Genomic DNA, 22,014 nt, shown 5'->3' on the forward strand with positions numbered 1-22,014 from the left:
CTTGTGTGTGTGTGTTTGTATTTTTGTTCTGTGCTTTAACAATTCATTTCCTGTGGTTTACATCACTTGGGGACCAGAGGAGATGATCAGCAACATACACAAAGAGAGTATTCATTGGCACTGACCTTTTCTTAGTTCATGAGCCGGTGAGAGCTCACTGGACATGCCCTCGTCTTCATACTGTCTCAGGGGACACTGAATAAAATGGGAATCTCTACTCTGGAACGAAATAACAATGGAACTGTTTTTGCTGCAGTATGCAGGACAAAAATCCTGCCGAGTGGAGATTTTTCTGCGAGGGCACAAAGTGGAAGTGAAACACTTGATTAAGCATCTCGAGTTATGGTAACTAGGAAACTAAGGGAGGATGGGGCAGGTTGACACGCAGCCTGTCAGGGTATAATGAAGTACAGGGACACTGGATATGCTCAGGCTCAGGGGGGCAAATCCTAAGAGGAGCCATAATTACTGTAAAAGCCACTTGCTCCTAATGATGATAGTGAAGCAGCTGCAAACCCCCAGCTCTTTGAGATCATCGCTCAGATAGGTGTGTGTGTGTGTGTGTGTGTGTGTGTGTGTGTGTGTGTGTGTGTGTGTGTGGTGGGGGCTGGCTAAAAATGTCATGCAATTATTTTACCGAACATCACTTCTTGGGTGTCCTTCAGGATAGCAAGGTGAAATGAAAATCATGAGCCAGACCATTCCTCTGCCTGGAGTGAGCGGGCACGCTTTGGTGACTGCAGCACTCAGAGTTAGGGAAGGTTTGTAAAAACTCCTCATCCATAGCTGATGGTTCTGTTAGTTTTTACCATGAAAATCTTAATAATTCAAATTATTTAAATATCACATTACCTTATCTATTTGCCATTAAGTAAAGGAAGATTAACACAATTAATCATACGTTGCAACGTGCAGGTCATACATTACAGTCATAGGACAGGAGAATTTTTAATCTCCACCAGCTAATTAAATATCCATTGTTGATTGAACAATGTGTAATTGCATCTGACCTTTGACCCTATTGACATTGTCACCTGGCTTTAAGATAACATATGTCTCTGTCAGTACAACAGACAGGACAGAATATTGCAAAGATCCAACATTGGGTATTGATCACATTATGTCATGCCTCAGATTTACTCTCCTTTTAATTTTGAGATCATTGCATGACTGAAATATCTAAACACAGGGCTGAAATAGGGTTTAAAGTAGTATCCCAATCAGTTACATGCACTGCACACTTGCCTTGCCAAAAAAATAGCTCCATGTGGTAGTAAACTGAGTTCCGTATCAGTACTGCACTGTTATTTTCTACTTCGTATCAATCAATCAATCAAACTTTATTCATATAGCACTTTTCCTACAAGTTAGTGCAATTGAAAGTGTTTCACAGATGACTGACAAGCCAATAAATAAATAAGACAGTAAAACAATTTGAGACTAATGTGAAAAATAAAAATTATGAAAATAAAATAAAATAGATTTAAAACCTATATTAATAATAGAGTGAAATTCAAATTTGATTTTAAAAATAGATAAAAAAAAAAACAAAGACAGTATTGATTAGAGGGAATAATGATAATAATAATAATAATTATAATAATAATAATACAATTGTGCAACATGAATGCAATAAAATAAGAGAATAAAATAAGGTAAATAATGTCTATAAATCATTCTTAGTCAAAAGCCAGGCTGAAGAGGCAGGTTTTAAGTCTACGTTTAAAGAGATCAACACTTCCAGCTGCTCTCAGGTCCTCAGGCAAACTGTTCCAACAGCTCGGAGCATAAAAGCTGCCTCACCAAAAGTTTCAATTCTGCACTTTGGAACAACTAAAAGACTCATGCCAGAGGCCTTAAGAGGCTGTACTGGTTCATAAGCATGTGAGACATGTTGGCTGGTGTGAGACCATGAATGCAGAAACTGATGGGCAACCAATGTACACAGAAGGTATAGGTTCTTGTACAAAATAGTTTTGCCTGAACTTATGCTTGAGCTCCTTCTCTGAGGATTTGTGAGAAAAGACTTGCCTCGTTACAGTTGACTGCCCTCCATTCACTACTCCCCTCCCTCCCCTTGTTCCTTCACCCTTCCCCTCCCCTTTTCTCTTCATTCCTCTGCCATTAGGAGTCTCAGTGTGTGCAGCTACTGCTCAGGTTCACCAGACACTGCTTGTTCAGTTCATGCCTATGTGCAGCTACCTCATTTGTTTAACAAGCTCTTCTTTAATGTAGCCTTTAGTCAGTAATGTGATGCATGATCCATGAGAAGTTGACATACGGTTCAGACCGTGAGATGTTTCAGAAGTGGACCCGAGCTTGGACCAGAATATGCTGTTTATTTTTTCGTCTGCTTGTGTGTTGGAAAGTTTCAGCTGCAGAATGAGAGGAATTAGTTGCAAATTATTTTAAACAAAGAAGTCATTCATTCCACTTATTTGAAGCACAAGCAGCTGGATTGTGAGGTTATCCCACCTGTTACACAATCATGATGTCATGGCTGCGCAATTAGGAAAAAGTGACTCCCACTCAGACCTCAATCCATTTATTACTATTAGATGTCATATGTTCTTGCTAACATTCAAATGCCAAATCAATAAAACTACATTGGATGTTTGTGGCTCATTTCGAAGAAGAAGGAGTGTACCGACACACCCTGTTCACAATACAAATGACATCTTTTCTAAGTCTGTGTACAGTATGACATATGCTTTGGCTATACTGTCTGCAGCTGCATGATGGCATTTGGTTTTCATTACCAAATCAACTTTGTATGACACAGTGATTCATTTGTCTTTAAAAGAAAGTAAAATGGCACATTGTGTGTAGCTAAGTGACGAAAAATACTTACATTTTCAGTTGGTTGTGGCATTGAAACATTATAAAATATTCAAATACAGCAGCCATATACACAGCAGATCAAACAACTACCTCTCTGACTTGTTTCTCAAGGCTGTAAGTTGCTTGCATGCAAACAAGGTCTATATTGAGGATGGTCCCTGCTCGTGAATGAGGCCTCTGTTCAGTTTAATAAAGCAGCTGGCAGCTTCTGCTTTGGCAGCAAATGCAGCTCGGTAGTAAAATTTAAAAATCTGAACTTTACGAGGCTTTGATGATTACATGACGTAACAAAAACAGAATATAGATTATTTATTCAAAAGGCTACATTCATGACAAAGTACATTTTAACTACTGTGTTTTTTAACAGTTATTTTTATGATTCCTCGTTGATATACTTGGTTGTGCTTTTTCCAGATCCCATAAAATATAAAACAATGTGCTTTTCATATTATATTCCCAACATGCACCTGCTGGATGACCTCATTCACCTTGGTTTCCATTGCATTTAGATTTTTTTTTTTTAGCTCGGTTTGGTCTGGATTGAAAGGATTTAACCTGTGTTCAAAAAGGCAGATGGTACTGAAGAGTATAAAACTGTCAGCGGTGAAGGAGGAGGGCTGGTGATGTTTGGTTCTGCTGACCTCACTGACTGAGCTGCTGTGTCTCTGGAGAGCAGATGTTCGTCGGGAGTGTGTGTATATTCATTTCATATGGGAGTCGAGGCCCGCTAGCCGATTGAGGGTCAGCCTGGGTCTTTTGGGCTCTTCATTTAGCAGCTTGCCAGGAGACGCTGCAGAGCTGAAAGAATGTGTGAACACTGCCCAGTTTGTGATTTAAAGGCTGCCCAGGGTTTTTTTGCCTTGGCCGCTGTGATACTATTTATACCGACACTTGGGCTGAATGAGCTGGGAAACATCAGCAGATTTTTCATCCCAAAACCCAGGAAAACAGGCTGTTGCTTTTTCAAGCTCCTGTTGACAAAAATTCAGGCATGGGAGAGAGTCTTCACAAGTTTCAGTCTGCGTCTAATGATAGAATGTTTCTTTCTTCTCTTCTGGGAGATGCGGCTGTCTTTTTTATTCTTGGCTATGGCCTACAAAGAACAACTTAACATATTCTCACATGATTCATAATGCAGTAGCTACTTTCATGTGAACTCTGGAGCGCACACACAGATAAAAAGTTGATTGCACTCTGTTATTACTAGTCTAATTAGCCTTTTTATCTGCTACATTATGATTGCACACTACTGGGGCTCATTACCAGCATCAGTGTTGATCCTGTTGAGGCGTATCGCAAAAGTGTTGATCTGTTTCCTCTCTTTATCAGAGGTGTAACAAACCTTATCTTCAGTCAGCTGTCAACACTGGGATTTTGACCATATGCAAAAAACGACTCGTCACAACACAGAAGATTATATTATAAACAGTATAGCACAGGGATGTGTGCATAATGATGAGGCAGTAGTTTTGTGCTGTTGTGTCTCTGTATTGCCACGTGAAATTTCCATTAAATGAGTAATGAATTCAGAAAAATGCAGATAACAAACTCTTTGAACATTTGACATTACCTAGGGGACGGCAGAAGGATTAAGAAAGAGAGGATTTTCCAGGCATGAAAAGAATTTAAATGGCCGGTAGCTGCACATCTGAAGATAAATCATCTTAAGAACACATATTCAAAGGTTTTCTTGATATTAGTGTCAAGGAAGGGCTGTTTTTTTTAAATGTCTCAGTTCAGTTTAGATGCATTTTTATATATATTCAATTTAAATTAAACTTTTAAATTGATATTATAATGGAGGTATTGTTGTTAAGTATCAGTGAATATTCTCCTTGCTATTACATTAAACTGCTGTCTTTGACTAATACTTGACTGTATGTAAGTCAACATCTGACTGAAAAAAATACATAAACAACAGCAACAATAAATATCTACTTTTATAAGAATGTTATGGGCTGTGTTTTCATTTTGACATATGGTCATATTACATTGGATTTGCATCTTGCTAATACTTCTATACATTACAGACATTTGCACAGAAACACACTCTGAACTACACTGCCACTGTGTTACTGCATAAGTAAATGAAACAGTGCTTTTTCTATCTCCACCTTAAGAGAGAAACTAGTGGTAGTGCTGTCATCGAGATGCTGCTTTCAAATGCTGGAGGAAATATATGGTTTACAAATTAAGTGGAGATGACTGAACTGTGTGGAAAATTGTTAAGGGGAATTTTGTATTATACCAAAGAATTTAAAAAGGGATGCTATGAAGACTGAGAACATATTCTTGATTGAAAATTGTTTTGTTTGATATCAGTTTGTGGCAGCATCACATATACAGCATGTGTCTTCCTGACACCACAACAGAGATTCAATCTGTGCCGACTGATTTTGGGAACAAAACAAAAGCAACCCATCAGCTTCCATTAAGACAGAGTGCCTTTTGTCTCCTCATCCCATCAAAAGCTCTTTGAACGCACAGAGAATGTTTTCTACTCCATATCCTTTGTCTCAACAGATAAAAGATGTTCTCTTGGAGGATGTAACATAACTGTTTCTATATAAAATGTGTTTCTCTACTAGAATCATTGTCTGTATTTACATGCACACAAGAAACCAGTGGAAAATTAGAGTGGTCAATGTATGGACTTATTTAGCTGCACCACAATATTTTGATAACTATAAAACCCCACTTTACCTACAGTGGGTGTACTGTAAACCATAAACATAACCACTTCACTATAAGAATGAGCTACATGCTGACAAACCTTATATCATCCTGGGACAGGACAAAAAATAATGTGAATACTTTATGAGAAAAGTTTTTAACTTTGTTACAGTTTTATAAGAGAGTATTTTGGTTTTCAAAAAATTCATTGACCCAAACCATGTTAGTTTTAGCTTTGCTTTCTTCATTTTCAGTGGCATTTTTTATCCTAAATGAAACATTGGCAGCAGAGTAAATGTAAATTATATAAATATTATTTAGAGATGTTGAAGGGTTGTCCAATATGTTTAAGATAAGATAAGATAAGACTTTCTGGAGAAATTTGCATGTTACAGCAGTGCTGGGAACAAGGAAAACAGATAAGAACTAGGAGTAATGCAAACAAAATAAGAAGTCAAGTAAATGTAATTCAATCTATATACATTATGAATATCACAATACTTACAGGCTATATACATGACTTGACTTGTGGATTGTAAAAATAAAAAAGTTGTGCAAAATATGTGCAGATGTAAATGTTCTGGTAGGTGTAGCTGTATATGTATTTGTTATATAGGTGAAGAGGTGAATACAAAATATTAACAAAATATGCAGTAGTGTTATCTACACAGGCCAGTTATATTTCTACTTATTGTAGTCTGTGTGCAAAAGTCAGTTAGTTTGTTTTCTAATTTAATACAAATTAGATTCTTTTGTATCTTTAACTGAATCATTTTACTTGTGAATCCATTTTAAAAGCAGTGTTGAGGTCTTAAATGCCACATTAGAAATCACACTACCACAAAGATTTGATAGTTTACGAGGAGCATTTGAAGGCAGCACGAGTTCACGCCTTCCATGGATCCTGATTGGCTCCCAATTACCAGCTTGCGTTCCTGATTGGCTGTTGCCCGTCCATTGAATCCCCCTCCTCTACCTTTGTCAATTTCTTGCGCTCCCGTTGAAACGGCTGGTTGTTGTTACCCGCCGGGGCTTTGGGAGAAGAAGAAGAAGGAGAAGAAGAAGTTCACCCCCAGCTCAGTCAGTCAAAAATTTGGGAACACCGAGAGAGGACACCGGGGCTCTGTCGAGGAAGCTTCACTTTCTCCTGTGAGCAGAGGAACGACCCCGTGAAACTGAATGGAAAGGGAGTAGTTTAGCTGAAAGGCAGGAGGGATATCCATCACCTTGTGGCACCGCGCGGTGTGAGCGGCAACGCTGCAACTCCTCCAGCCAGCGTGCAAACACCGCTGCACCGGATTGTGTTGGCAGCAGAACAAGGGAATGACATAAACATACCCCAGAGATGGTTTACTATCCGCAGAAGCCTTCAAAGACACTGCTGCTGTGAAGTTTTCTATCTTAAAAGTGTACTAGTGACGAGAAGGGGATTAAGAAAATTGCTTCTTCTTCTTTCTTTCTTTCTTTTTTTTATGAGAAAAGGGATTAATTATGCCGGACCAAATTACAGTTTCAGAGTTTGTGGCAGAGACGAATGAAGATTATAAATCGCCGACTGCCTCTAACTTCACCACCAGGATGTCCCACTGCAGGAATACTGTGACTGCTCTGGAGGAGGTGAGTGACTCTGGTGGGACTGGGAGTATAGCCACTATTCCCATAAACATGAAGGCAAACATTCACCAATCTGAACTAAATAAGAGAACTAATCTTTTAGGATAATATTAACATATGGCTGATAGTAATTTTCATTGGGAGATAAAATAAAATAGGGTGTAGATGTGAGTAAATGCATCTTCTGCTTCATCGTAGAAGAGCTGACAGTCAGTCCAGAATAGTAGATCAGCTCCTCTCTCCCACTACACCACTTCCCATGCTTTATCCTCCATATTTCTATTCTAGCAACCTCAATCTTGGCCATTATTCATCAAGGTCTTTATAACTTTGCCGGCACTATAGTGTACCAGTTGAATTGGGTCTGTACTCTCATTTATGAGCCAGCAAGAGCAGGTGTAGTCAAGTCAGTTTTATTTATATTGTCCAAAATCACAAACAGCAAACGTGCCATAAAAGGTTTTACTCTATATCCTCTGACCCTCAATTAAGATAAGAAAAAAAAAAAAACCTCCCTGAAACGCCTCAGGAAGAGGAACTGATGAGGAATTCCTCTTCCAGGATGGTCAGACATGCAGCAGACGTCATGTGTACAGTGCAGACAGAGACACTAATAGTGAAAGTACACTGTAGAGAAATATAAGTGCCTACGTATACATTGGAGGGTAAACAAAAAGGTCACAATCGTCTGCATATACACAGTGTTTTTTTTTCAGTTGTGGTGACTGCATGTATTTTGGCTTAATTATCATTCCCACAATGATAAGAGGAAATGTGTTACGCTGCTGCCCCAGTTTACAGCTGCACTGCACTGTATGTGGACAGAGAGCACTTTGTGTTCTTCCTTTAACTTGCAGGTCATCAGGAGGAAGGACACTTCCGCTTTGTTCCCTGTCAGCCCTCCGCAGCCTCCCTCCCTCCCTCCCTCCCTCTCTTGTTATAGTTTCCCTACTTTGTGTGCTCCCTGGCAGAGCCTCGCCCTGCCTGATGGTAAAAATAGAATTTCCCACATGAGCACCGCCGTGTGTATGTGTGTTAGTGTGTCTCTGCTCTGTAAGTTAGGGTACGCTTGGAAGACATTAGGTGACGTGATGCGGGGGGTGGGAGGGTGGGTGGGTGGGGGGGGATGGATCTTTCCTTCCTGACTTTGCTGAGGAAAAGTTTTCCTTGCAGTCCAAATGGAGTCGTGACAGACGTTTTTGTGAACACCTTTTTTTTTTTAATTGTAAAAATAGACGTCTGGATGTGTAAAAAAGATGTGCAGCGACGAGATAATTCATTGGCTTCTAATGTCAGTTTTACTCAGCTAATCCACATCTGGGCTGAGTGTCAACTTCATCTTAAGCTGCCTGATCCTCCACACCTTAGTGAGGGTTGTGGCTTTATTTTCAACCTGTGTTTATGGAGTAGACTGAGCCAGCCAGCCAGACATACACCTGCTCAGGCTGACAGGTGCTTCAATTTAGCACCAGACACCTTTCTACGCACTGTTTCATTCAAACCTTTCCGGCTGCTGGCGGTTTTGAAATGGCAATTAATCTGCTTTTGGGAATGATTTCAGCATCTCATAGAGTGGAATGTGTTTTTCTTTCTTTTTGGTAGGAGTAAGCAAATCCATGTGTAGATTTTACTGTTTTTAAATAGTAGGTCAGCAGTAATTGCTGGCTTGTGAGGTTGAATTGTCGGGTTGAGAATCTAATTCAGCAACTTTGTTTGAGAGTTTTGCTGTTGAAGCTGCTGAATTGTTGTTCCAGAGATGTGGAGTAGCGTGTTGTTGTTTCACATTGACCTCCCAGCGCTCTGGCTCAGAGAACACAAGGCCTTATTGTTGGCACAACAAGACCCCGCTCACTTTGGTCTGTTTGACTAATTAAACACTGCAGTGGACGGGGAACACTTCCACTTATTGTCCGCCGGCCTGCCTGGAATCTCAAACACACGCACACAAACAAAAACACATTTACATATATGTGTGTACACGGCATCCGCAAGTCGCGTGCATATTTTAAAATTTAACAATGTGCTTTTTTTTTTTTTTTTGTTCATATTTGTCTCGGCATTTCCTAAATTTTAAGTCACCTTTTTAAAATCAGATTTCACCCCTGAGTATCAAAACACACCCACATACTGTATATTCATGACCATCAAATGAAAATAGGAATATCAGACTTTGCTGTTTTCAGCATTATGCTGAGTTTGAAGCTTTTTGCTGGTTTCGTCCTTCTCTGGATCAGCAGTTTGTTATATGAATCCTCTCTTTTTAGTTTTTACCCTTGATCAGACAGTTGAGGACAGACTGATCGCAGCAGCAGAGTGTTCTGTAACGCTACAGTGGGCCGACGCATCATTTCCGAAGGTGTCTTCAGTTTTGTGAACTGGCACCTATGAGTTTTGATAGTGAGATGTCTCTTTTGTTGCTGACTTCAATCTTGTTTGGTCCTACTTAACATATTTTATATATGGAGATGCTATCTGTTTAAAAAGATGTATTATAACCATTTTTGGCATAGTGTGCGAATATTTGAATGACAGTTAGCTGTGTGTCTATGTAAGTTTATGCAGAAACTGTGAGATATAAGATCCAAAAAACGTTCAACCACGAGTCTAGTATTGATATTGATAGTATACTTTAGTAGATATGTTTACAAACACAAGTACAGAATGATTTTCATTGCACTCTATAGTGCAGCTTTAATAATGTAGGAGTGCAGAGCTACTACATGATGGAAAAAAGTATTCTCTCATTAACTATATTATTTATTGTGCAAAAATGATTAATTTCCTGTCATATTCCTGGCATGTATTGTAATATGTTATGGTTACTTTAAAATCTTAGCAAACTTTAATATTTATATAATGCATTTCATTCCAGGGGAGATTTAATGTGCTTCACATAAATAAAAACATATAGAGATTATACATATACACATGAATGTAGGCAAACAAGTAGAACAATCAGACACATTAAAACTAATCAAATCCACAGGAAAACAGGAAGGTTTTCAGTCTGCTTCAAAATGTTGTTAATGTTGTAGAACAAATGGCAAAACTGTATTAACTGTATTTTTGGCAAATCAGCAGTGCTGTCTTTGGTGACTGTTTAGGCCGTTTATAGGTCTCTCTAGTAAAGGTTTTCCTCGTTCCCATATGCTTCTCCCTCATACTATCTTATCTTGTCTGTATGAAATGGATCACATCCAATGTTCTGTGTTTCCAAATCGAGGTTCCACTTGTGCAGAATAGCTGTCGCACTTAAAGTTGACCTCTGTGTCTTGTTGTTTATAGGAAACCTTTAACCCCTTAAACTCCACAAGGACACCAGCGTCCTTGGCCATTAGTCTTTCAGAGGTTGTATCAGGCTCAGTTTTAAAACTAGAAGATATTGGTAGCATATGAACTAGATGACCTAAGGCATCCATTGGTACCACTCATGTCATGCTAGCTTGTTGGGAAGGGGGCTAAATAATGCTCCAAAGTTAGGCTAAATTCTGGCGAGTGAAAAACTGGCATGGCCATTTTCAAAGGGGTCCCTTGACCTCTCACCCCAAGATATCTGAATGGAAATGGGTTCTATGGATATCCACAAGTCTCCCCTTTACAGACAAGCCCACTTTATGCTAATCCCATGCAGTTTTGGGCAAAAACCATGCAGTTTTTTTGTATAAATGTGTTATTTATACTAAACATGGTGTATTTGAATATTTCTGCATACTGGGGTCCTTAAACAGTCTTGGAATTGCATCAATTGGGTATGACTGGAAAGCTGAGACTCTTGTGGATTCAAAGAGCCCAGCTGTATTCATGTGTGATGATGTTAGTCCCCACAGTAGCCACTTCATCTCTATGATTCTCTACGATGAGGTCACAGCTTCATGAAACTTTACAAACTAGAGACCTGGGGCATTCAGAGGATGTATGGCTTTCCTGGGTACATTGACAATAAGAGGGTTTCTGAGCAATTTCCAGAACAGAAGTGCTTGCCATCCAATTGCCAAAAAATGCAACTCTTCAAAAAATCACAGCATTAATTTTTCCATAGTGTTCCTCAAGGTCTTGGTGTCTTAATTTGGTATTTTGGATGGATTTTTGACCATTTTTTATCAATTCTCGAGTGGTCAAAACTGGTTAAATTTTGCACCAAATATGTGTAACAAATGGTATCAACTCAAAAATTGCTGCAACAACTTATGAGACATAATTGAGGATGAGAATGGCCATCATATACTTCCATCCTAATGTTCTAAGGCCTTATACACTATACACCTTATACACTACTGCCTTATAACTTTCAAAATTTTAATAGGCTCCTAACCAAAACACAATGTGTATTACAGATTTATGACCAGGAAAAACTTGATACACTTGAGCTACACCTCAAATTAATCTTCAGGTTCCCAGCTCTCAGATGACGCACACCAGTTTTATGTGGCATATACTGTTGACCTGCTATCTCTCCCTAAAGATCCCCTGCCCCCCCAAACAGACAAAAATCGGTCTATGGTAGGGAGGGGGGAGTGGAAGAGGTTAAACACATTAACAGGAGAAGAGACTCAAGCACTCAGAGGGTTTACGTAAATGGGTGTACAATATTGTGCAATTATTTCTTTCTAAACTTAATTGCATCTGACACAATCTTAATTAGGCTAGTGGTCTTAAACTGCTGGCTATTAGAGGGCATTCAGAGAGCTTGCGTGTGTGTGTGTCTGTGTGTGTGCGTGTTGGTAAAACCACAGCAATAAAAACCTGTTTATCCAGTAAGAGGATGTTAAGCTTTGTGTCATGACCCTCCCTTTGTGCTCCTGTAAAGCATGGCTTTTCTTCCTCCACACTTGTGTTGACTTTCCTCTGGGAAGACCAGAGTCCACACTTTTTCAGAAATAAGACCTCCATTATCCGGGTTTTCTTTCACAGTTTCATTCAAAATGATCTGTGTGGCAAGTGTTGACTTCTCTAGTACACTGTTAATGCTACAATCAAGACCAGACAATAATAAATTTGCCTGATAATTTATGTTTATGTATTGATTTCATGATTTGAAGTGACTTTTTAATTATTACAGAGTTGACAGGTCAGTGTATTTTTATTAGTACCTGGAAATAAATGACTTTCAGGCAGAACACCAGCATTTATGGTGCCTTCAAGAGACAATTCAAATCTTCCACTGTTAAGGTATTCATACATTTGTAAGTGGAGATTTCTAATTGCTCTTGAGTTCATGAGTTGTGACTTCTGCCTACATTTTTAGAAATAGCAGAGCTTGTACAACTTAGTTATCTTGTTAATTACTCTTTTATAGTTTGAGGTTGAAATGCAGGAAACAAGCTTATTCTTCATTTTTTCAAAGAAAAAACAACCAAAAAAATTTTGTCATCTGCAGAACAACAGAACAGTGTTTTCGTGAGGTAAACCACTTTAACACAAAGCCTATTGTGTACTCAATTTTCTGTGTCAAAAACATGACCTCACAAGCTCCATTTGAAGGAGGCATTAGCCCTGAGGGCTGAACTGACCTCTGTGTTAAGTATTGATCTTGGTGAAAATGCTCCTGTGCTTTTGTCTCACCCAAGAAAAACCTACGAGGATGTCTGCAGGATGTCTGTCTGAGGCCAGAACTGGCACACATTTTAGTCGTCTCGGTTCTATTTTTTGCACCTGTGACTGTTTTTATGCTCCAGTTACTGAATCTTGCCAGGCAGAGAGAGACAAAAATGATGCAATCAATAGAGTTCATTCCTTGAACAAATCTCAAGTGCATCAACTTCTAGTTCAGGCAGGTATATTTGTATAATATTGCAGTATTGCTCTAATGGCTCATTGAGGAGTTGTGACTGGCATTTAAAGCTGTAACGGATTATTAATACTCTTGCAGAGTGGATCAGTTATTAGGACCACTGTGTATTACATCAACAGGCCTTTCTAAGCGTTAAATGCATACAATGAGTCAGAAACAGGTCTTACTCATACAGTACACTGTGAAAAATTGCTGAGTATCAGGGCTTGTGGCTGCAAAACAACCATCACTACTTGACGTTCAAGATCTGCACACAGTTTCACAGACAGAGACGCAACATGTTTCATGACATTATAGCTGCTTTGTAATTTACAGTTAGTTGCTTGACAGATAGTTATTTCTTGTTATGCAGTCTGAGACATTTAAATACAAATATCCCCCAGTCGTTCCTAACCCTCTAGAGCCATAAGTAATGTCCCACACTTGATGTTCTCAGCCAGCCTCTGATAACATAAACTAATGCCACATACCACATCATTCATAACCTAAGCTCATCGTCCCTAGATGAGTCTTTTATACAAATACTCACAATGAATAGGAAAACAAGTCAGCACACAAAAAATCATTAAAGTTAATAGACTTGAGTTTATCATGATCCCCTTTTAGTTCTTTGGGAGGATAGTTCAACAAATTGATCCCCTAAAGAGATAAATGTCTCTCCAAAGGAGGTTTTACTAAAGGGCGTGTTTCCTCACTTATGCACCCTGAGTTAAACTCTGAGGGGATTTACCGTGTCGCTGAGCACACTATGAGGCTGATCATTTATGCATAAGTTTAACATTAGCAAATTTAGTGAAATTATCAAAACTTAAGACATTTGATTTCTTGAGAACATGGCACTGGTTACATCTTATTGGTTTCCTATCTAAAGTTGCATGATTATATATCATCTTAAGAGACATGAATATTATAAAAGCAATATAGGAACTTATGTGTCGCTTTAGTCCAAATAACCATCCTGCAGTCCAGTGCTGCAGTGATTGTAGGCCTGTATCTAAAGAGAGGCATGGCATGTGTCCTCTACAGTATATAGTGCCAGAAACCCACCCACCCACTAGGCCTCTCTCTCTGTCCCATATCCCTTTGTCCACTTTATTCATTTTTCTCGGATGAATAACGGTTATTTATAGCCAAGTCAGCTTTTCATGGGCCATTACTGGTGTTGAGGAGGGTTGGGGGCGGTCTGACTTGGTCCTGAAGGCTAGCGTCATTAGTCTTCCATCTGGCTATTATTTCGTCCAACAGAAGTCCATCACACTGGTATGCCAGCTATGTGCTGGTAAGGCACGTTGCCTTGCTGCTTGATTTTGTAGAGAGATTACTGGGGAGTACCTCTGGGAATGGTGATGGTATTCACAGCACGCATAGGCAACTGTTGGCACTGGCTGTGAAGGCTTTACCAGCCTTCAGTCTGCTTCTCAAAGACTGTCCCTAGCTTTCCTGATGTCGGTGTATAACAAGATAATGAGGCTTGTAAAATGGCAAGTAGATTATCAATGAATGAATTAAAAAAAACAGTTTAGTGCTTGCTTTGAGTGTGTTTAGTCTTTTATCCCTTTATGGCACCTCTAAGCTTAATTTCAGGCCACAAGTTGTTTTTGTTTTTACATGCTTTGACTTGACTCTAACCCTTATTTTCTGTTAACACAAGATGATATCTTATTTAATTTCCAGCTGACTTACTGGATATTCTGCTCTGTCTTTGCATAACCGGTTGTTGCAGTATAAGACACTTACTCTCTACTACTGCTTTGTGCCGAAATGTCTCATTTAGAGTGCAATGATTTATGGCTGATGTGTTAACATCCAAAGGCAAGTGTGCTCTCGTAACTCTTCCCCATGTGTCAGTCTGTCAGCTTGTGTTGATGCTGGAGTTGTTCCCGGGCCAACGAAAGGCCTGGCCTTCTTCAGCCCAGATTCCTCCCCTCATTCCAGGCATGGCTGGCGGGAACGGCTGTGGCCTGGCCGGGGACAACAGCTGCCCCCCGCCCTTCCCCCCCGGAACAGGTGGCCTGGAGGAAAGTTTTAACAAGGCTTCAGTCAGTAGGATTATCGATGCAGGGACAATCCACATCTAATAGCTTTAGAAACACACGGGTGGATCGACAAGCACTCGCACACATGGCCTAAATGTGTAGTCTGGCCCAAGTGAGCAAACCATACCCCCCAGCCACTCTGGCCAGTCTTGAGTATACCACCTAAGAAGCTTAATGCTCCCTATAATTGAAAAGGGATTTCTGGCAGGATCAGTGCAGTCCTGGCTTCTGCCTTCACCCAAACTCCACATCCCCTGTCCACACTGTCCCTTGGCTTTGCCTTACTGTAGTTAATGCATCAGAGTAGGCCAAATACATTGAAGCAAAGCCAACTTCATTCATTCTTACAAATCCTTAGTGAAAACTCTTGGTTTTTCTATTGTAGATGAGTAGTTTCCTTTCTTTACCTGTACCAGGCGTTGTAGAACGATAAGCAAGTTCTTCATAGAGTTGTCATCATTTTGGTCTTGCACAAGGGTGCACCAGAATATTATAGAGGGGCTCAACCACTTTTAGCTTGAGTCCTGTGTCCTCTACGGTCTAGTTAAGCTTGAGACAAAGCTGAAGACTAGCAGAAACCTACAAAGTCTGGACTAACCACCAATAAAACTTGTTTCCGCCAAACTGCACAGGTTTTTTTAGTCTTTAGGCTCTTTTATACAGATATCCCGCATTGTAGACGCAAAAAAGATCTGTCATTAAGCCGCCTTTGCTTTTTTTACACTGAACCAAAGAAAGCCGGCTGAATGCCACCCCCATGTGTGCTTATACATAGCATGCCAGCGTTCTGGATTCAGAGGCGTGACATGTAACACAGCAGCGTCAGCTCCCTGTTCCACCGTGCTGGCTGTCCCTTTTACACACACAGTCGATCCGGCTCTGTGACTGCCTCCGTAGACAGCTTAGTGGCGGAGCAACTCTGATCATTATGACTGAAAGTTTTTTGGCACCTTGTACTTCCAAGTTGCACTTTTGAATTTGTTGTAAGTGCCAAGACGAGACAGTAATTAGACTTTATTAGATTAATAAGACTGGAGTTATTTTGTATAATATTGTATCTTTGTATATTTTGTACCAAACAGTTCAGCTTGCATCTTCTATGTGACCTCAATGTGTCCTAAGGGATCTTTGTTTGAAATGAGAGGTGTCTCTCCAGCCTCTGGGGTCTGGTAGACCAGGGGTTGTGTTATCATCCTGAGACAGGCTCTACCCAGGACCTCATTATGATGCAGCAGCCCTCCCCATGGATCTACCAGGGGCGGAGGTCACGGTCCTGTCCCAATCGATTCAAAGCCATGATCTCGTTTATCCCCCCCAATGGGTTTTGACTGTTCAGACGTGATATGGTTTGTCACACTTTTATTCACCTCATTGTGTGTGCGTGTATTGAGGCTTGGTAGTGAATTGATTACCTTTTGTGTGGAGCCTGTTGGCCATTGTCAGGCCTGGTAGGTCCAAGTGGTTTGGAGGAGAAATTATGTTTGAAATTCTCAGTCTGGCATGAGGAAGGGGATTGAGGTTGAAGGAGAGACTGGCTGCTCGCTGTCCTACGTAGAGGTTAGGGGGTTGGACACTAGGGGCACAGGGGGTAAAGGGGAACATAAAGCTCTTCTCATCCATCATAGTGTCCTCACCCAGATTGCCCGAGACGGCTCCTGTTGATTGCTATTGTTCCCAGACAGGCCTTGCCTCTTCATTAATGAACTCCGCTATTGATTTGTAGTCCTGGCCACTCTGCTCTGCTTGGGGCCAGTGTGGGGTGGGAGGGGTGAATCCTCACAGTTGTGTTGTCCTGCTGTCACTTTCACTCAGAGTCGACCCAAGACTTCTTCTCTGTTGGTGGAATGTTTTAACATGAACTCCTTGGAGGCTCTTGAGGGAGTTTTAGTCAGATGACTTTTGACAAGCCAAACAAAATCTGATGCCGCAATTAGACAGTTGAGTCAAGGTATTTTGTTTGAATATGTTGTGGGTTTTGCTACCTTTTGGTCTTCTTTTTTTAATGTTTGGTAATACAAGATTGTGTCGTGTAGTGCCAAAACAATTAGTCGATTCAAAGATTTGTTGATCAACAGAAATTTTTATAATTAGATCATTTATCAAGCAAAAATGCCAAACATTGGCTAGTTCAAGCTCCTCAATTGTGGGGATTTGCAGATATTTGCTTTTTTATATTACTGTAAATTAAATACCTTCTAGGTGTTTGACTCTTTGTTAAACAAAACAAGTAATTCAAAGGAGTCACCTTTGGCTCTTTTGATGGACATTTTTCATTCATTAAACCAAAAACGTATTTGAAATGATACCCGCTCTAATTTTACCCATGCAGAAAGTTTTATATGTGGAGGCTGTTTGTGGGGGTTCTCCTGAAGTCTGAGATCTGTCAGATTGTCTCGGTTTCTTCAAAAGGCTGGGTTCAGGTCAAGTGGAACTCTTTTCAAGTCTTATGTTCCCAGTGGAGTTCAAAGGGACTCGTTTCACTGCAGCGCTTTCCAGGAGAAAGCAGGTAATTTTCCCTCTGTCTCTCTCAGGAATCATCAGAACCTTGTGGTAACTGTTGGGCACTTTGCCTCTGGCTCCGCTTCTACTCTGACACCATGAGGTTAACAACATACGACTATATGAAAGAGCCAAAGAGAAACTCCAAGGTGAAGTCAGTTTTTCCCTCCTCAAAACGCAGCACATTTGGTCCTTATTTACCAGCCCCTCCTTCAAACTAGTTTTTTATCAGCCTCCTGCTACTTTATAAACTTCATTAAATACACTCCTCAAGGTTGGGCACACCATTTTAACAGGTTTTAAACATGGTGCCGTCAGGTCTACAATGACTTTTTACCCAGAGAGTTTCATAGCCTGACAGATGTGATTGATTGAAGTCTGCTCATGTGCTTACTCCTTACATTAACCCACTTGAAAGTCCTTTGGTCATGTGTGAAGAAATTCAATCTTCACCTGAGGACAACAATTAACACGGCATTAAACTTAACACTTTGTTGGGTTTATGTGTAATGCTTTGATAAGTCTGCTAGCAAGGGGATTCCTCTGACAGGACACAGTTAAAACCATTTCTACTGAAATATCTACACCAGAACATGTGGAACAAGCGGCAGTACAGCTGTGTGAGAAAACCAAACGGAAACAAAAGTTCTGCCCGGTTCTCTCGCCTAGTAAAACGTAAAGCACCCTGAACAACGCCTCAGCAGTTAACATGAAAGTTTGTTTTCTCTAACACTTTAAGCTCTGCAGTTGATGTTGTCATCCCAGTGTGAGTTCTGGCAGCTTGTGGTTAAGGCCCTGGTCCAGCAGTTGTCTTTGTAGTGCTGACACTGAGGAGCTGTAAAGCACCAAGTGTCCCGGTGCTAAAATACCAGAAGGTAGATGAGATGTTTGAATAACTTGCAGTCAGGCTGAAAAAGACCTGTACAGAAAACTTGCTCAAGGGTCTCTGTAAAACAGTGGAAGGACACATTCAGGTTGCTAGCATTGAGACTCTTAGCTCATAAGTCCCACAAGAGATGTTTTAATCAGTTTGAAAGTGGTTTTGGGTTCTCTCGGGTTTATGATCCATCTCTGGTGGATATTGACTCATAGTGTAAGATTTCAGTAGCTTTGTGGTGGCGTGTACTTCAGCATGTGTCATAATGTGTGTGTGTGTTAATGAGCATATCTTATGACATAGTAAAAAGCACTCTCCACCTCCTCCCTTTCTCTGTGTCCTACACTCCCACTGCACTTGCAGCCTGGAGTTTTCCATTCTGCCCCGGGGCAGGCCGGCTACACACATCTCAGCTGTCTGGGAGAACAGAGAAACCCTGCAACCATGGCCTGTTAGCGGTCGGCTTGATGGAACCCACTTTATCCAAATATTGACTTTACTCACTCAGCATGGAGAGAAGTTGTGAATGAAACACTTGAAAGGGTGTTTTCAGATTTTTTTTATTTTTTTTTTTTATACAGTGGATTTGTAGTTTTGGCACCACTGAGTGGATTCAAAATCGAGACTGTACTTAAGTCGATCTTACAGCTGCCATAGTCAGACAGCTCGATAACGCAACCGTTTGTAGTACATAAACTTCAGTGAACAGCTTGACTTGAGCACAGCTTCCTCAGGGATCTGCCTTCTCTTTAATGTCTGCAGGATAATTCCAGGCCTGCAGGGCTGAACTGTATATTTGACATATGTTTTGAATGAGTCACAGCTTTTCCTCCGAGGATGTTGAGGTAGAAAGCAAGTGCCCTTCCTGTGTTTACCCTGACTGTGCCACATGTGGAACTGTGGACGGCAGCTCTGTGTCCGGCCTTGAGCTCGCCAGCAGAAAACACACTGGACCAAGTGACCGCTTTAATGCCACACCTGCATAAAAGCTGACATGTCTCATTCTTTAAAGTAGTGGACATGAATGCCTGCCAAAGATGTGATGTTTTATTTATTTTTCTACAAGGAAATTCTCTATTGAGTGCTTTGAGATGACCTAACGAAACCTTTGGCAGCCATAGAGGAGAGCAGAATTGTGGCGTATTACACCAACTGTTCACACCGGCATTTCATTACAGCATTTCATTACAGCATTTCATTACAGCATTTCATGCTGGTATATTTGTCCTCCCTGTTAACACCCCACAGTGATGCCACGTGCTGCAAGAGGGAGGAGGTATGGCGGGTGGGGGGGGGGCAACGACTGTGACAGTCCCAGTAGTGGATTGTGTCTTTAAAGCTGAGGTATGCTTGAAACTAGTTCATACGAAGTGTTGTCCAACCATGTTTATTGGCAAAAGTGTTTACACCTGTTTTTAAATGGCCTAAACTAGAGTCGGGGTGAAAAGCCTGCTGTCATAGGGAGGGGTGAGACTTGATGAATTGTTTAAATGGCCTATTCTGTTTTTGATCAGTGTCCCCGAAGGCATTCATTGTGTTGCACTCGTTTGTATTTCAGAAAAGTGATTAAAAATAGAGAAAGAAAAAGAGACCTGGCCGATTTTTATGTGAAATGGGGTAGTTGTGGGCTGTGAAATATGTCACTGTTTCCCAAAGCCAAAGGTGATATCATCAAACAACCCAAATATATTCAGTTTACTCTCATAGAGGACTATAAAAACCAGAAAATATTCACATTTGAGAAGCTGGAACCAGAGAATTTGGACTTTTTTTTTCCCTTCTGAAAAAATGACTCAATGATTAATCGATTGCAATTAACTTCATAGTTGCCAACTAATCGTTTAATGGACAAATCGTTGCAGCTCTAGGATAGTTACAAAAATTTTTGGATGCAGCCCCCCCAATTCTCAGATGTTTGATGATCTGATTTATTTATTTTTAAACAGACTGATGACTTTACAACCAAACCACTGTAGAAAGGATTTGACCCCATATACACATAACAACTCAACGTATCATGATATGTTGGTGGTGGTCAGATCTGCTGCTTTTACTCAGATGTCATTTGGCTTTTTATGGAAATATCACAGCTCAATTGTAATATTGCGAAGTGACTCATATCTAAAGGACGGATATTGTGGATGTGCCACCGTCAGTGGCTGCTTTTTGATGTGAAAATCACAAGGAAAATATATTAGATCTGTCTCACTGAGAGACGCAGTTTCACTTTTTTCGCTGCCTCTCTAAACAGTAACCACATTGGTGAAATTAATAGGATTAACGTGATGTCAAGTCTTGCCCAGGATTTGCACATCAAAACCAGGCATGCTTGGGTATTTTGTTTCAGTATGTGTGAGCTATATAAGCACTATCCCTTTTAACACACTCTTAGAAGTTTTAGTAGTTTTCTTTGAGGAGTGAAGTTTGTTTGGTTTTATCGTGTAACATCTGGTACCTCAATAAAACTCGGATTAAAACCGACCACTGACATCACGGATAATGTACCCACACATGCAACAAATAAATTGGATAATTACAACCCAGACTGCTGCCTTCTTATTGCCTGATTTCCACAGTATGTGGCAGACGGTTTCCTCGCATGACTGTCGCAGGGGGAAGGCTTAAAGGGTTAGGCGAGGTTAGTAGACATGTTATAAAGCGTCACCAGACATAACCCAGATGTGTGTGTCTGTCTGAGATTTAAAGAAGTGTGCGGTGATGACGATAGTAATACTACAGACGGGGAGGATTGCTTGGATTGTGTTTAGTCAAAATTGGACATGTGTGCGTTGTATCATGATGGGGCCTCTGAGAAAAGCGGGACAGCGTCTTGCCGAGCAGACATGCTGTCATCAGCAGATAGTTAAACGGCAGAAACAATGGGGCTGGGTCTCTGTCTTGTCTGTCAGTCACTCCAGCATGCAATCATCCAGGAATGCCTTTCTTCTTCAGATGGCGGACAAAGAGGAGGAGAGCGCCAGTTAAAACAGACTTGTTCGCTGGACTCACTTTTGTTGTAGTCAGGGGCGCCTTACCCTCTTCCTCTATGTCCCTCTGCGTTGATGTAAATGTGAGCTCTTTCTGTTCACAGTAGCTCACATATTAGTCTCAGGAACCAGTGCCTAAAATTCCCTTTGTTACTTAGGAAGACCAGATTGTTATTTCAAAAAAAAAAACTTCAAATGAATATGATTCATGTTGTAAAGATAATCCAGAAAATTGCTTTTTAGTGAAAACCAGATTGTTTCACAAGCATATTACAGTCTAAAAATATATTTTTTTTTTTGTTTTAGGAAACTAATCCAAAACAAATTGCACTGCCTTGCTTTGTATCCAGAATTTGCTTTGCATTCATCTGGCATAGTAGAGGAATAAAGGGACTTCAATATTTAATGTGAACGACTCAGAAAGTGGACAATGGTTGCATTATGAGAATACACACTAAACCCCCCCCCTTTGCTAATATCCCCTCCTTGTTTTGGTTTTGAAGACCTTGGCAAACACTGGGCCAAACACATTGGATTTATTAGTTCTGGTTTGGGTTCTTGTTGTCGAACTTTGTGCTTGCATAGCAGAGCTTTGCCTCGTGACCGCAGTCAGTTTATACCAACAATGATGATCACCTATTCTGGGGCTCTACTCTGCTTGTACTGTTTTTATTTTCCCAAAAGGTGGTTGTGTTA

The 22,014-nt window shown here is 40.4% G+C and overlaps 1 protein-coding gene across 3 annotated transcripts in view; it reads left to right on the forward strand.

The window, feature by feature from the left end:
* The first annotated feature begins 6,497 nt into the window (after positions 1-6,497).
* Positions 6,498-22,014, forward strand: part of asap2a (ArfGAP with SH3 domain, ankyrin repeat and PH domain 2a) — a 61,861-nt gene continuing 46,344 nt past the window's right edge. For 2 of the 3 annotated variants that reach the window (XM_067615159.1, XM_067615160.1), the window contains exon 1: positions 6,498-7,131. In XM_067615159.1, the coding sequence (XP_067471260.1) occupies positions 7,006-7,131 (126 nt within the window). In that variant the 5' untranslated portion in view covers positions 6,498-7,005. The remainder of the gene's footprint in view (positions 7,132-22,014) is intronic. The other variant, XM_067615158.1, reaches the window with a different exon arrangement.

This window comes from Thunnus thynnus, chromosome 16 (genome assembly GCF_963924715.1).
Source record: "Thunnus thynnus chromosome 16, fThuThy2.1, whole genome shotgun sequence".
In the NCBI taxonomy this organism is placed as follows: domain Eukaryota; kingdom Metazoa; phylum Chordata; class Actinopteri; order Scombriformes; family Scombridae; genus Thunnus; species Thunnus thynnus.